We start from the raw sequence: 17835 nt of genomic DNA on the forward strand, positions 1-17835 counted from the left end.
GTGGAAGAGAAGAACACATGTAAGTAATTATAATAGTACAAAAAGTTCAGTGCAATGATTGATATAAGGTATCATGGGGCACAGAGAAAGTGTACCAAACCTAGCCTGGGGAAGGCAGGAAGGCTATCTAGAGCAGGCGACACCTAAACTAAATCTTAAAGAATGAGTAGAAATCATATCCAAATGAAGTTTATGAGTTGGGGAAAGGGCAGTCAGAGAAAAGGACAATCCAAAACAGTGGGAAAATGCATATACAGATATGGAACCCAACAGATGTTGATGGGAACTAATGGTAGCTACCTGTTGCTGCAGCATACATTCTGAACAAAAGAGGAATGAAGAAATGAGACTGGAGAACTAAGCCTAAGTCTATTATGCCTTGTCAAGAAGCTTATAGTTCAGCATTATTCACAATTACCAAGAGATGGCCAGTCCAAATGTCCATCAAAAAACGAGTGGCTAAACAAAGTATGGTATATACTTCCGATGGTATATTATGCAGCTGCATGACAGGTTAAAGACATGAAGGATGTCAAATGTGGATGAACCTTGAGAACATTATGCTGAATAAAATTAGCCAGAAACAAAAGGATAAACACTGTATGGTCTCACTGATATGAACTAACATTAATGAGCAAACTTTGAGAGTTAAAGCTGAGAACACAGGATAACAGGAGCGAGAAAGAGAGTAGAGATTGGGCATTTGATGCTGAAGGAGCACATAAAGTTCAACAGGACTGATTGTGAAGATCCAGAAATGGATAGCACAATACTATCTGATGGTGGCACAATATTGTAAGTACACTAAATGAAGCTGATGTGAATATGGTTGAGAGAGGAGGGCTGGGGGCTGCATGACACCAGAAGGAAAGACAGAGAATAAGGACTGGGACCGTGTAACTTAGCGATGCCTAGAATGAAAAATGATAGTGATTAAATGTACAAATATAAGAATGTTTTGGCATGAGGGAGAACAAATGGATGTCAACCTTGCAAGGTATTGAAAATGGGATGGTATATGAGTGTAACAAAGTGTATACACTTTGTTGAGTGTAACAAAGGCAATATGCCAAAGCTAAATTCAATAAGAGGGGGAAATGGGAGAGGACTATGGGATTCTTTGTGGAAGAAATGGAAATATCCTCACGTAGATTGTAGAGATAAGGACATGGCTATGTGATTTTATTGATAACCATTTTTTGTTAGTTTTTTTTAAGATTAGGTTTATTTTACATGAATTAAACTTTAAAAATGAAAAGAGAGATACAGGTACTGGAGAAAATGTGGAGAGAGAGAGAGATGTGCCTAGTCACTGTTGGTAGGGAGTGGAATGGTGCAGCTCTTCTGGAAGGCAGTGTGGTGGCACCACAAGAGGCTAGGTGTGGGATCGCCATATGATCCTGGAATCCCGTAGTTAGGTGTATACTTGGAGGAACTGAGAACAGGGACATAAATGAATATATTTGCACACTGGTGTTTATGATGGCAATGTTTAGAGAATTGCAATGGATGGAGGTGGCCTAAGAGTACATCAACTGAAGACCGGAAGGGGGTATGTTGGTGTATACATACAATGAACTATTGAGTGACTACAAGAAGGAATGAAATCCTAAGGCATGCAACTAGGTGAATTACTTGAGTACAATAAGTTGAATGAAATAAGCCAGAAATGAAAAGAAAATATTATAATGCCTCACTAATATGGACTAAGTATAATGTGAAAATTCTGAGAATTGATTTGGAGAACAGAGGTTGTCAGATTGGGGCATATCGTATAAAGTATTGTATAAAATCCCCTTGAGGGACTGTAAAAAAGGTGAAAATAATCAACGTCACCACCTGGTGAAGAACTGATATTCTCACAAGCATTGGAGACTGCCAATTTGATGGTACTGGCCCCCGATCTTGGGGAATGCCCTTATGAAACTTAATCCTATAAAGGAGAAGCTAAGCCTACTTATGATTATGCCTAAGAGTCACCCCAGAGAACCTCTTTCGTTGCTCAGATGTGGCCTCCCTCTCTATGTCAACTCTGCAGGTGAACTCACTGCCCTCCCCCTACTCCTAGGGGTAAGCCCTGGCATGTGGAAATGAGAAAACCTTCTTGTCCAAAAGGTGGAAAATAAAAATAGTCAAGAGGTCTTTCTGGAGTTATTCTTACGCAATGTATAGATATCCCTTTTCAGTTTTTGGTGTTTTATGGTAGCTAGATGGAAATACCTGAAACTGTTGAACTGTAATCCAATAGCTTTGATTCTTAAACATGATTAATAATTATAGAGCTTTCAAGGTGTAGATGTGTAAGTGTGAAAACCTTGTGACTGGCACTCCCTTTATCCAGTGTATGGACCGATGAGTAAGGAAAAAAAAAATGACAAAAAATAAACAATAGGGGAATATGGGGGTTGTGGGATGTTTGGGGTGTTCTTTTCTACTTTTATTTTTATCTTATTTTTTATTGTTTTGGAGTAATGAAGAATCTTCAAAAATCTATTGCAATGATGAATGCACAGCTTTATGATAATACTGTGAATCATTGTACACTTTAGATGATTATATCTCAATAAAAAAATCGTTGATGGAAAAAAAACAAACAGTTTATTCTGCTGGCTATTTGGAGTTGTGATGGTTAGGTTCTGGTGTCAACTTGGCCAAATGATTGTGCCAGATGTCTGGTCAGGCAAGTGTTGGTCTGACCATTGCCATAAGGATATTTCGTGGCTGGCTGATAAACTGGGAGTCTGATGTATTAAATCATCAGTCAGTTGAGTGGCTGATTACATCTGCCATCAATTAAGGCATGCCCCCTACAAAATTATAACCCAATCAGTTGAAAGTCTTTAAGCAAGAACAGAGACTCTTTCACTGCTTCTTCAGCCAGCAAGCTTCTCCTATGGAGTTCATCCAGACCCTTCATTGGAGCCACCAGCTCCACAGCCTGCCCAAGATTTTAGACTCCTACATTCCCACACTTGTGTGAGAAACTTTATAAGTTTCATATTTATAGACCTTTTCTGTAGGTTCTGTTTCTCTAGAGAACCCTCACTAACACAGGGGTGAATTGGTCAGTTTGCATTCTAAACAGATTACTCCGTGGCCTTGGAGAGGCCAGATTTAAGATGATCAACACTGAAGACAGGACCAAAAGTTAGGAGCCTGCTGCAGCATCCAGACAAGAGAAGATGGTATGAGCCAAGGCAACAGAAGAAATGGTGAGGCAGAGACACAACTAAAGAATACTTAGGTGATGCAGTTATCAGGGCTTTGAGATTGATTACATACTAAGTAGTGATTCCCATGGTTTTGGCTTGAGTATGGAGTAGAAAGTGTTCTACCTCCCAAAGTAAAAAATACGGGAAGTAGAATTAACATGAAAGAAAAACATGTTTGTTTTTGGATCTTTATAGTTTGAATACCTGTAATTATCAAGAGAAAGGTGTCCAGGAAGAAATGCATACATTAATCTTAAATTCATGGTAGAGCTCTAACTGTATGCATCTAACTGCATGATATGGGGATCATTAACCAAGAGTTAATCATGAAAGTGTGTAAAATTGCTCATGAAAAGAAAGAAAAGCAGAAGAATTCATCTCTGGGATACACAGGCATTTTAAAGGTAAGCCAAGAAATAGAAGAATATAAAGAATATGAAAAAGAAATGTTTGGAGTTAGGAAAAGAATATGGAGATAGCATTGTCATGGGTATCAATGGAGTGGAAAGTTAAAAGGAAAGAAAGAAAACATGATGAAGAAAAGCAAGAGGACACAAAATAAATCCACTGGATTTTGAAATTGGGGATCATTAGCAAATATTTTTAGTAGCATCAGAGAACCAAAGTCAGATTACTGTGGGTTGAAGAATGACTGGGAAGTAGGGACATACAGTCTGTAAAGTCTGTTCTTTTGAGAATTCGGGAACATGAAAAAGAGAGATCTTAGGTGTTAGTTGAGTGAACAGATGGCATTAGGGAGATTTTGCTTTGTTTTGTTCAAAGGATATGAGAGACATTGATGGATATACATAAATGTGTGCATGCACACATGCGCACACAAGTGCCCATGTATTAATCTATCAGAAAGTATTTGTTTAGCACTTATGATGGGACCCCACAGAAGATTATCCTGTGGGCGATGCAAGAAAAGAGGAAAACATCCTCCAACTTGTATGGTCTACTTGAGGTAGCAAGACTGATCCATATGAAAATAATTACATAAGAGTATACTCCTTTTTTATGCTTATTATATGCAGTACAGATAATGTTATTCTTATTTTTTTACTAAATAATAAAAAATTATATTTGGTAATTTTTAAAAACTTTAAATAATTTTAATAACTTTGAAGTTTTTTAATAGCTGTAAATAAAGTTTTTTAAATAAAAAACTTTAAATAACTTTAATAAAATTGTGAAATATATATACAAAAATGCAATAAATTTCTGATTACATCTTAACAAGTAGCTATAAAACAGAATTTAAGTTTGGTATGGGTTACAGTTCCATGAATTTTTGTTTTTTCTTCTAGATGCTCCAAGACACTGGAGACCAACAGAAATATCAATATAATGATTTGGCACTCACACTCATTTGTTAAACCCGACCTTCTCTGTGTAACTCCTCCATCACCTTTGATCTTTCTCCCACTCTTTAGGGGTATTTGAGCTATGTCCATTCTAAATTTTTGATGTTAGAAGGGGCTGTTGATAATATGGGATAAGGGGATAGAACTAGTTGATGTTCTAGAAGGGTTGGCTCCTTTGTGTTTCAGGACTTATTTTGTCTAGGAGCTATCTGGAGGTTGTAGGTTTTGGAGCATTACCCAAGTGCATAGACTCTTTATAGAATCTTATATAATGCCTTAGGTATTTTTTAGGCTTGGCAGGAATGATTTTGGTTGGGGTTTGGCAAGTTATGAAAGGTAACAATGTCTAACTGAAGCATGTGTAAGAATGACCTCCAGAGTAGCCTCTTGACTCTATTTGAACTTTCTCAGCCAGGGACACCTTACTTGTTACACTTGCTTTCCCCTTTTGGTCAAGATGGCATTGTTGATCCCACGGTACCAGGGTCAGCCTCATCTCTAGGGGTCATTTCCCATGCTGCCAGGGAGACTTTCAACCCTGGATGTCATGTCCCATGCAGTGGGGAGGACAATGGTTTTACTTGTAAGAGTTGGGCTTAGAGAGAGAGAAGCCACATCTCTCTAAAATAAAAAAAGAGGTCCTCTGGAGGTGACTCTTAAGCATACCTATAGGTAGGCTAAGCTGCTCTGCTACATACCTAAGCTTCACAAGAGCAAGCCTCCAGATCAAAGGCAATGTGGCCCTAATGTTTGATACAGTGTCCAGGGGTTTTCCTGGTGGTAAAGTATAATAGTTTCAGTTTTTCTACCATCCCTCAAGGGACTTTGCCAATACTTTTTGATTATCTGCTTAATATACTCTGGGATTTATCCAGGCATTACTTTAAGTCATACAGGATTAAAGGCCCTCATTCTTATTCTGGGCATCCTGTGTTTGGATTGTTTAAATGGTCTATCGACACAGGTTGAGTTAAATTATGTGCTACAGAAAACCTAGGTTCTGGACATAATAAAACTTTCTTCCTTCTGTCTCAAAGAGTAAGTAAAGTTCTAAAATACAGACAATGTCTTCCTTACCCCTGTATTATGAATTACCTTAATCCCAACCTGATTGGCTTTATTCTTATCTCTAAATGCCAGGTTATACATATATAAAACAGCCCCTCAAAATCCAGAAATAACAATTACCACTCCAGACTAAATGTGACTGTTATAAGAGCTTACAACCTAGGCCCCAGTTTTCTAATAAGTATTTTCTAAATGAGATCATACAATACTTGCTCTTTTCTTTCTGTCTTATTTTGCCTTACCAAATGTCTTGTACAGGTCCATTCACATCATTGCATGTCTCAGAACTTCGTTCCTTTTTGTAGCAACACTGTGTTCAATCATATGTTTACACCATTATTTGCCAATCTACTTCTCAGTCAGTGCATCTTTCAGCCACCTCTATCTACTGGGCCTCATGTATAATGTCCAAGTCAATAGTCCATCAACACTCCCAATTTTAGGTAATTTCATTATACCAAAGAGAAAGATAGCCAATAAGCATACCCTCATCAAATAGAAAATCCACACTTCCCCCTAACTCTTGTCTCTCCTCCCATTAAGTATCCCTGGTATTACTGTGGTACTGTTGATGTTTTCCTGTTAAACATAACCCAGAGCATGCAATATCATTTTTCTTGCTTTACCCCCAAATTATGTTCTTTGTACAAGATTCATATATTTGCAGTAGTTCATGCAAGAACTTATTTATATTTGTAGTGTTAATTGGTGGGACACATTAGCCCATACAACCCATTTCAATCATGTTCACCTTAAATATGGTAATATTACTTATAGACCCACTGGTGAACCACCTTCACTTCTGTCTATTCCCTTACAATTAAGTTCAACCTCATTAGCAAACCGTTCACCCTTCTCAGTCTTCTGTGTATCTCTAGGTCCCATATATTCTGTATTATAAACCTCTGATTTTACCTTTACCATGGTTATAAAAGTAGAATCATACAGTATCTGTCACTTTGTGCCTGGCGTATTTCACTCAGCATTATGTCCTCAAGGCTCATCCATCTTGTCATGTGCTTCAGGATGTAATCTTGTCTTACTGTTGCATAATATTCCATCATATGTAAATACCACATTTTGTTAATCCACTCACCTGTTGATGGGCACTTGGATTGTTTCCATCTTTTAGCAATTATTAATAGACCTGCTATGAACATCGGTATGCAAATCTCTTTTTGTGTCACTGCTTTCAGCTCTTCTAGGTATTTACCAGTAGTGATATTGCAGTAGTGCTAGGTCATGGGGCAACTCGATATTTATTTTTCTGAGGAACCACCAGACTGTCTACCATTGCAGCTGTACCATTATACATTGCCACTAGCAGTGCATAAGTGTCCTAATTTCTCCACATCCTCTCTAACATTTGTAGTTTCCTGTTTAATAGCAGCTATTCTTATAGGTGTGAGGTGGTATTTCATTGTAGTCTTGATCTGCATTTCCCTTATAGCCAATGAAAATGAACATCTCTTCGTCTGTTTTTGAGCCATCTGTATTTGCTCTTCAGAAAAATGTCTATTCATATCTTTAGCCCACTATATAGTTGGGTTGCTTCTTCTTCTGTTGTTGAGTTATATGATTGCTTTATGTATATAGGATATCAAACCTTTATGCGATGTGTGATTTCCAAATATTTTCTCTCATTGAGTTGGCTGCCTCTTCATCTTTTTTGAGAAAGTCTTTTGAGGCACAAAGGCATTTGATTTTTGATGAGTTCCCACTTATCTATTTTTTCTTTTGTTGCTTGTGCTTTGGGTGTAAAGTTTAGGAAGCTATTATTAGGTCCTGAAGATGTTTCCCTACATTTTCTTCTAGGAGCTTTATGGAACTGGTTCTCATGTTTAGGTGTTGATACAATTTGGGTTAATTTTTGTGTAGGGTATAAGGTAAGGGTCCTCTTTCATTCTCTTGGCTGTTGATATCCAGTTCTCCTATGCCCATTTATTGAAAAGACTGTTTATCCCAGTTCAGTGGATTTGGGGGCCTTGTTGAAGACCATAGATTTGGTGGTCTATTTCTGCATTCTTGATTCAATTTCATTGGTTAATACATCCATCTTTGTGCCACTGTGGCTTTTATAATAAATTTTAAAATTGAGGAGTGTTAACCCTCCCACTTCATTCTTTTTTTTTAAGATGATTTCAGCTATTCAGCTATTAGTTTCTTTCTCTTCCAGAGGAACTTGGTAACTAGCTTTTCCAAGTCTTCAAAGTAGGTTGGTAGAATTTTTATTGGTACTGTGTTGAATCTGTAGATCAATTTGGGTAGAATTGACATCTTAACTATATTCAACTTTCCTATCCATTAGCATGGAATGTCTTTCCACCTATTTAGATTGTCTTTGATTTCTTTTAACAATGTTATGTAGTTCTCTGTGTACAACTCCTTTACATCCCTAGTTAAGTTCATTCCTAACTTGATTGATTTAGGAATGAACTTGATTCTTTTAGCTGCTATTTTGATGGAATTTTTTCCTTAATTGACTCCTCAGTTATGTCATTGCTTGTGTATGGAAACATTACTGATTTTTGCACCTTAATTTTATAACCTGCCACCTTGCTGAATTTATAAGTTCAAGTAACTTTGTTGTAGATTTCTCAGGATTTTCCAAGTAAAGTGTAATGTCATCTGCAAATAATGAAAGTTTTACTTCTTCTTTTCCAATTTGGGTGCCTTTTATTTCTTCTTCCTTCCTGATTGCTCTCACTAGAACTTCTAGTATGATGTTGAATAATAGTGGTGATAGAGGGCATCCTTGTCTTATTTCCAATCTTAGGGGGAAAGCTTTCAGCCTCTCACCATTGTGTACAATGCTGGCTATGGGTTTTTAATATATGCCTTTTATCATTTTAAGGAAGTTAGCTTTGATTTCTACCTTTTGAAGTGTTTTAATCAGAAAAGTATGTTGAACTTTGTCGAACGTTTTTTCAGCATCAGTCGAGATGATCATTTGATTTTTCCCTTTTGATTTGTTAATGTGCTATATTACATTAACTGATATTCTTGTGTTGAAGTATACTTGCATTCCTGGTATAAACCCCACTTGGTCATGGTGTATAACTTTGGTAACTTTTAAGTCACTTAAACTCTGATTTCCTTCATCTATGTAATGCAGATAATACATTGATGTTTGAAGGCTTAAATCAGATGATATCAGATAATTAGGTAATATAAAGTGTTAGACCTATTATAGGGACTCAGTTATAGCAGTCCACAAACAGCCCTAGCACCTGCTGCCCCAAACTACAAAAGATGCATGTGGACAGGGCTGACATTCAGGCAGTAAACTTCTGTAGGACCTTGTCAATTGGTATATTAGGAACACACATCTATTATGTTCCATTGTGTAACTCAAAGGCAACTCAAAGCTTGATAAACAACCTCTACTCTAAGCTCCTGAAGTGCCCACCCCTGGGCCAGAAGCCTGACCATTGGGCAGCCACTCTTGTATCTGCTCAGAGGCCAAGCCAACATGGCTCCTGTGTACTAGTTACCCCAGCTGGAATGGGGACCCCTGATGCAACAGTGGCATCCCTGGAATCAATAATGGTATCTGATTGGTACAGGCTTGGTACCAGGTGGCCCTGAGGCTGTGGCCTCCCACTCTTCCCAGCAATCCACAGTTGACCACTTATGGGAACTTCAGTTTCTACAATGTACCACACCAGATAAAGGTTTTTAATATCACTCCTGCATTTAGTGTATATAAATTTGTTCTACAACCTCCAGATATAAGAAATACTACAAAATTATATTTTTTCTAAATCAAAAAGATCAGGCTCCAACCCCCTATTTTCCAGATGTGAGAGATTCAGTCTTGCTATTCCCTTCTTCCTTGGAATCAGTCACATAGAACCATGTGGGATTACCCAAGACAGAAATTTGAGTGAAGAGGAGGGAGCCCCAAAGTTTCAATTTCTTCACCTCTGGTTATTAATTGTTAACTTTAAACTCCAGTATACCTAAGATGACTTAGCATGACTAATAGCCAAGATAAGGGAGGTCTGAGGAAATTTAGGGACCCAATTTGGGAGACTGAAAAAGTTTACCAGAAAACTTACAACTGCTCCCTGCCCTCCAAACAGCCAAATACACACATCTATTTCAAGCATTAACAATATAATAAAATGAACTCTTAACTACAGTTCTATTCAAATACACTGTTAATGGGTTCAGCATGTGAGAGTCTCCCATGACTAATTAGGAACAAACCAGTTTTATCACATCCCTCCAACCCCAAATCCTGCTGTGTTAGTCAGCAGGAAGCACCCAAGCAGCACGACCTTCAGAACTTCATCATCATATTCTTTACCTCTGTGAGAACAGATCCTTATTCCAGCCCAAAGTTCCCAAATCACTGGGAGACACAAGGTGAGATATCTATATTGTTGACTCCTCCCGCAAGTTCATAATATTTTCCTTTCAGTTTGTGGCAGTGATAAAGTTTTGCGGGAGAAACCCTTCAGAGAGAACAGCTGACTCAAGAGCAGCATTTTAACTTGGAGCCCTTCATTGTGAGTTTAGCCTGCCCTATAAAATGAAGGTGAGAGCTGAACAAAGCTACTCTTACCTAACCTGAATGTACAAAATGATTTAATTAAGGAAGTAATTTTTTCTACCCATAAGGAAACCTCTACAAATTGAATCTGCATACAAATGAAGCCATCTGGTTTATTGTTGTCAATAGCACACAGCCCATAGTAAACAATCGAATGCTCATTGCATAACTCAAAGAATACTCAAATTCTAACCTTAGGGTCACTGAAAATTTCCAGAGTAATTAGTGTCTTCAAAGCTCGCATTTATATTGGAAAATGCTTGTTTTAAAATAGAAGCTACAGATCTGTTTCTCAGTGTGGTCCCTGTGCATTTGGTGTCTCTGAGGAAATGACTGAATTTGGAAGAGCAGAGACAGGATCACTGGTGTCCAGAGCCACACAACTCAACAAACCACAGTTGGAGTAACCCCCCCACCCCACACCGCCATGAAATCCATGACAGCCAAATGCAAACTCTTACAGCCATTGTCTCTCTAACTTTGTCTAAATACCTATCTCCTCATTGGGAAGGAAGGAAAGATGGCTGGGCCTGGCACATCATGGTGGGCCTCAACTTCTCATCAGGCATCTCTGCCAGCCCAATTGACCCTTCAGTTATCTCTAGTAAAATTTTGTTCAAATAAAATTACCGTATTCTTCAGATAACTCTGCCTTCTTAGTTGTCAGCCATTCCTTCATTCAGCAGATTTTTATTCAATGGCTCCTCTACAAAATCACATTTCCCATTGCCAGGGCCCAGTGATAACTCCCATTTGTGTGTCCTGGATGGGATTAAAAAATAATAAAATTCATGAGGATATGAAAAAACAGGAGGGAGCACACTGTTTTGAAAGCCAGACTGAGTGTGAGCAGAGGGGTGAGAAAAAAGACAACTGGACAAAAAAGAAGACATGGATAGATCGTGTGATGAACTGAAGTTATTGCAAATTTAGCTCTCAAACTTGTATGTTCTTTACTGCTCCTCTCTATAAGAATTAACCCTTGTGGTAAATGGGACTCTGGAGAAAGGCCTCAGGGTTTCTTCCCAAGTTTACTCACTGTTCACAAGGTTAAGGACAGGAAACTCCTTGCCTACTCTTCTCCACTCCTTGGCCAAGCCCTAGCATAGGGTGACTCTATGTGATACCAAAAGCTGCCAGTTTAATAGTGATCAATAACATTTATTGAACACGTAATTTGAACACAGCATCTTACTAAGTGCATTTCATGAATTATCTTGTGCAATTCTCATGAGAGAATGAGAGGTTCTATTGTTATTCTACTGTAAAAATGAGGAAATTGAGATTTTAGCAAGACCAAGTAATTTCTCCCAAGTCACTGAATGGATGGAGGTGATAAAGCCGGGATGGAAAACTGACTGTCTGATTCTAGAGTCTGCACATAAAATCAGAACCCTGTTAGCGTCACCAAGTGCTGGAACAGGCCAGAGCAGCCCCAGGGATTCATTTGCTGTTATCCACTCCCCTCCAATCGCCCTTACCACTCCCCCTTTGCTACCACCACCACTAAGGCTTTAAGAGTTATTTCTTGGTTTACCCTCTTATGGATCATGTCCTCCCTCTGCTTCCTCCTTCTGTTTCTTCTCCACAAGGAATCTTTAGTATATCACATGTTTAGTTGCTTCAGCACTACCAGTGCAAGAAAATCTCTAAGCATAAACTGTTGACTGTCAGATAAGAAGAAAGTTGCACTATTCCAAGAGGTTCAGGAATTAGAGTCATAGCAAGGCTAGGTGAAATTTGACTTGGCATAATCCTTGGCTCAGGAGGATACCTGAGAATGTGATCCTTGAAAATGAGTGACTACCTAATGTGTTTCATGCTGGGAAAATTTTAAGAGTTTTCCAGTTGTGTTGAAGAATTCAGAAGGAATTCACAATAAGAAAATAAGCAAATGGAAAAAATAAATATTGATTATGCAGATACAAAAATTGGCTCACTAATGAATAATATTTATATACTCCTAACACTATAAAATTGAATTTTAAGCTAACCAAAAATCTGTGATTTGACTATTTTGGAAGAACATGGAGAAAAGGAATAGGGAGGCTTACTTTTTTCTTTTGGAGGGGTGCATGGTTCAGGAATCAAACCTTCCCACATGGAAAGCAAGCATTCTACCATTGAACCACTTCCGTTTGGATAGTCAATAGAGATTACCTAAAATATATAAATTAATAAACATCTATACAGAAATACAAGGATATAATTAAAAGAATAAAAAGAGCTAGAAGGAGTTATTGCTAAGGATTGGGTTTAGTGGTGGGGAGGGATGGGGCAAATGATTGCTCTTTGCTTTTTGCTTTTTGTTTTTTGCTGTATCCCTTCCAGCACCACCTGACTTTTTAAACTATCAACATGTAATGCTTTGTTAAAAACCAAAACTAGGCTTAAAATTAATTGCTGTCCATCAGAAAATATCTTTAAAAATGTTGAAGTCAAAATCCAATACCAAAATCATTTGTCTAAGTAAAATAAACAAATGGCTGTTAACAAAATCAGACAAATATATTGTATGCATTAACTAGTAATAATTAACTGAGGTTTGAGGTGATACATGCCTGCAGCCCTACTCTCTTATGCTAGTTTGATGTTCCTCCTTGGTTGCTCTTGCCACAGGCGATGAGCTCAAGACTTGTCCAGGATGAATTTTAAAAGCCCGAGTCAAGCCTGAATGGCTGGTTTTCAAGCTTGTAGAGCCTTCAACCTAATCCCAGCCATTTCGCCCAGCTTTTGATTACTGTTGCCCCACCTTCAGCTGGGTCCCTTACCCCTTTCTACCTGCCTCATTATTGCTGTTGACTGGTCTATCCAGTTTCAGATATTTATTTCTGTATTGTTTCTCAGTTTTCAAACTCCCCCATTCCGTCTGCCTACGCTGGCCCAGTCCATGCACCAGTCCTTGCTATACAGTGAATCTCTTATTTCCAGCTTGGTATTCTCATCCAATGTCTCTTTACACTCCATTGAACTAACCTTGATAGCAAGTACACATTGCAGCTATTTCAATAACTCTAATGCTATGAGATCATCAGTCTTACAAACACATGGCATTATTCAATGAGGCCTATAGGGAATAAAAGAAACAAAGTGTCCATCAAGAGAGACACCTAAAGAGATATCAACCACTCCAATACACGTGTCAGGGTCGCCAGCAGAAGCACGATTGACACAGGTTGTGCTGGAAAGATATTTTACTCATACAGAGAAAAGAAGTGTAAATTCAGCTTCACTGGTGGGTAAAGGTCTCCGATAACCAAAGGATCTCAATCTGTGGCCGATGCAGGGAGATATTCTATGTGCAGTACCCCTTTATAGTGTTTATGTGTCACAGTGGAGGAACTTCACTCCCTCCCTACCAGGGACAGATACACCACCGGGGAGTGAGCTGGATGTCTTAAGACACAACCACCAGAATCAGACTGTCTCCAGTGAATATTTACAAATGCTCAGGACAAAGGGGAAGGAATGTACCAGCAGTCTCCATATCTACTAAGGGATTGTGTTTTATCCCACCAGGCCAACACACCTACCTGGTCCTGAGCACAGGTTGTATTTGTGGGTCCAAGGGTAAGGTGGCAGCCTGAGCTAAACTGTCCCCTATCACACAAAGTCATGAATAAGGAAAATTGTGGTGTGATGGTGAAAGAAGTGTCCAGTCATATGTAGGTGCTAAAGCAGCATTAGCATTTATTTGTGTTTATTTACTATCTTCAATACTCAGGTTACCATAAAGCAGATTTAGCCCAATGAGAAATTTTCATATGAAATGGAATTGGATATAACAGAGAGGTACAACTATTCATTATCCATTGGTTCAATAAGTTATTTATTGGGTACTAACGATGTGCTGGAACCAAAGATTGCAGAGGTATAAAGTTTTTAGCCCAATTTCAAGGAGCCTATGGGTCAGCTGGGGAGCCATATAAATAGGCCATAATAATGCAATAAGCTCATTGCACCATAAAGTGCAATGACCACTAGAAAAGGCACTCATGTTATTTTCCTATAACCAAAAGATATCCCAGAGGTTGAGCAAATGACTCCTCACAGAGGGTCACCAACATCTGGAATGGTGACATCTATACTTTCTTATTGAGAATGTACCCTTTCATTAAACACCTTTAAGGTCACATCCCAATAAGCATTCTTACTTATAAATTATATCCATCTACCCCTGTATTCAATATATTATGTATATTATAAAATATAACTAAAATAGACATTTAAAAGGATGATGTTTTAAAAATAGAAATAGAACTTCTAATATCCTCTGCCTGTGCCCAACTGATCATCTTTGACACCTGCTGAGTCTATATCTCAACTCTGAACCCACCAGTATAGTTCAGATTGTAACTCCTTGATGTCATGGGTCACTAATGATTTAATAAACTCATCGCGAGATTTGGGACAACCTGCAAGAGGCAGCTCAAAAAGACCATGTGACAATCCAGGCATTTCTAGAAGTATAACTCGTAGCAAGAGGCACAGTTTCCCTGTGAATAAGTCCATTCAAGACACCAGATTAGATGGAAGTTGCTTAGTGAGCACAAAATTAGAACAAATGGGATTGCACTCTGTAGGGATATTTCATCAAACTAGAATAACTGATTGCACTGCCCTCCTCCTCCCTGGGGATATTTTTGTCTTAATAACCAGTGTGGACCTCAAATAAATACTGATATATTTTCCTTTTAGCTTTCCTTGTTCTAGGATCATTTTATAGAACTCCCCTTCTGTTAATGCATCACTTCCTCAGAAAATAACAATGCATGTGATTGGATCAAAACTTTAAAATGTTAATTATATTCACTTCCCGGGGATACAGCCTAAAGAGACAGAATTGCTTTGCTTACGGGTGAAATATGAACGGGGACTTCTATCCTTGCAGGCTCATTGATTGTTAAAGGGCTTTCACCCAATTAGGATGAACTAACTCCTTCTGGCCTTGGGGACTCATCTTCATTCCCTCCTAGCTTTAGGACTCTCTGATGGGTGTTAAGGTTTCCGCTTCTAGTTTGATTTAAGTTTCCCAAGAGAGAGCACTTCATTTTTGGCAAACTGGTAAGGGTGACTTGAGCTCCTTTCACTGCATATTAAGGCTTTTGAGGTCTGGGGTTAGGAGTGCTCAGCCCTCAGGTGAAACCAACATAAATCACAGTTAAGGTCTTTTTTAGTTATTTTTTCTACCTAGTATCATACAGTATTCTTCTTTCCAAGAGGAAGTACGTATATTTTTCTCCTACTGAAAGCTATGACTTAACAGTTATTTTTAAATATCTTAAAACTGCACTAAGACTTTGGGGACCCTTAAGGACAAGAGACTCCCCCCTCCTGCCCGCATCCCCACCCGTCTTTAATGTTACATGCTACCCCCCATTGTTTTTTACCTTAATTGAGACATTTAAAAACATTTCTCACTGGCTTACTAATTGTATAATGCCCTAAATTTATCTACATGGGACTATATCTTAGATCTTTCTGAGAACAAAAACAAATAGTATATAATTCAATAAGAGGGGTTGAAATAAAATATTAAGCAAGATGATATTTGAGGGAGTTTGAGCAGTTTACAATCTGTGAATCAGGGAGCATCCAAATCTCATGTTGAAAGAAGCTCTGCTTGGATTGAAAAGAAGGAACTTGATATAGGGCAAATGAGGAAATACTCTGTTTCAATACCTAAGTGCATTGCCTAAGCTATTTCCAGTGCAAACCCCCTTCCTGAAGTGTCAGTGTCCAAAAGGTATGACAAGTGTTAAGTTTTTCATTACATGGGAGGGTCTTGAAAATCGGGGGTCAATATACATTGATTAGTATGGTCTGCTTGCCTATTTTGATAAGTTGTCTCTATGGACTAAAACTCACTTATCACCAGGTATTGCTTAACTGCAATTCTGTATGGTGCATCCCTATATTTTGAAAAGTGCCTGGGGTTAATTGCTCTTTTTGTCTTTAGGAAAATCACTCCTGGCAAAGCCCAATGCAGGTGGTCATTTCATTTTATTTAATGGAGGGTATTTAGTATTTTAACACTCATAATTTAGCAACATAATATGTTTACTTTTTAAAAATTAGGGTTAAGCACAGGTGTGTCAAAACAAAATTAATTTTATTTTAAAATAGTGGTGAAAATATTGCATATGCATATAAAGCGAATGTAATCCAGTTCAGCTAGGAGGGGAGATACCTAGCAAAAATCAATGAGAGCATATATTTTAGATTTACTATTATGGCTTTAATGGCTATTTTAAAGCATTTCTATTTTAACCCATAGCTATGATACTAAATGTACTTAGAAATGTGCACATTAAAAAGGAATTTCTCACCTGAATATTAAGTTGAAAACCAACTCTGGGCTTCATTTTGAGTTATTGGCCTTTTGGTTCTAATGGAATCTGAGTGATCTAGTTTGGTGTTTTCATTTTGGCCTGGAACTTCTTCTCTCCAGAGTATACTGGTGGGGCAGAGAATATGTGTAAGGGGCTGGAGTGGGGTAGCAAGGTGGAAACAGTCCAGTGTGTCTTCCCCAGAAGCTCAAGGATAGAAGTTCAATGAAAACCTGAGGTGGGGTCAGCTGGTCTCTCCCACACCTCACAAAACAGCCCTCAATTCAGCACACCACCAAGAGCACTCAGGGAGCAGAATTTAGAGGGGAGGCACTCCCTTTACAGTAATTTACTTCCTGAGGATTTGCAGCAAGAGAGGTGAGGGAAGAATTACCCTGGGCTGGCCAGTTCTGCCTTTTTCTCAGACCTCAGCTTCTGTAGGACCTCTATTTCCCTGACTGTATTCCTGAAGCAACTCTGCCAGGTGGAGTGTCAGCTGATGTGGGAGCAGGCACTGTTTATTCCAAATGAAAGGTGGATGAGAAGCAAGAGTAGAATACCCCAAACTCCTAGCGTATGCTCTCTCGGTCAAAGCCTGACTGCACTGCATATAAACAAGTTCCTCTTCTGAAAGACAATAACTCCAGGAGTTCCCTCAGTTTCCCCCAAGATTGGCATTTACCCTCTATGGTTCCTCCAGGGCTGCTCCTGGTAGAAACTCCATTAATCTTTAATAAAATATTTTATAGACACACAAACATAAAATTTTTGGAAAGTCAAAGATAGTTTTGGGGGATTTGGTGCAATATTGTTCAGCAGGCTGAGTGGAAACAGGCTTATTGCCAATGAAGATTTACTAAAACCCCAGATATGTGTTTCTTGGTTTGTTTTTTACATTACTACCACGATCAAACTGTAAATTAATCTGGATTCTTGCTTTTCTTCCCACAGGGAATTACTGGAATGCTGCTTCTTTCCAAAACCCATCATCTTACCTTCACTTCTCTACTTTCCAAGGAGAAACCAGTGCTGACATTTCTTTCTACTTCAAAACATTAATCCCTCGTGGAGTGTTTCTTGAAAATCTGGGGAACACAGATTTCATCAAACTTGAGCTGAAATGTGAGTAGAAGTTCTTTGTCAATCTATGAATAATCACTTTGGTCACTCCAAGCTGATCCTAGCCCTTGTCAAAGAAAAAAATAATTGGCCCAACAAGGTTAAACAGGCAAGGCTGACTTTATTCAAGGCTGTTGCAATAGGGGAGAGAGGCCAAAATCCAAGTCTGAACTCATTCTGTT

General features: G+C 38.5%; 1 protein-coding gene across 1 annotated transcript in view; it reads left to right on the forward strand.

Annotated features, from left to right (window-relative positions):
- Positions 1 to 17835, forward strand: part of CNTNAP2 (contactin associated protein 2) — a 1376829-nt gene that overhangs the window by 1099741 nt on the left and 259253 nt on the right. The window contains exon 14 of the mRNA XM_077159101.1: positions 17486 to 17656. Coding sequence (XP_077015216.1) covers positions 17486 to 17656 — 171 coding nt within the window. The remainder of the gene's footprint in view (positions 1 to 17485; positions 17657 to 17835) is intronic.

Source organism: Tamandua tetradactyla, chromosome 1 (assembly GCF_023851605.1).
Source record: "Tamandua tetradactyla isolate mTamTet1 chromosome 1, mTamTet1.pri, whole genome shotgun sequence".
Classification (NCBI taxonomy): Eukaryota; Metazoa; Chordata; class Mammalia; order Pilosa; family Myrmecophagidae; genus Tamandua; species Tamandua tetradactyla.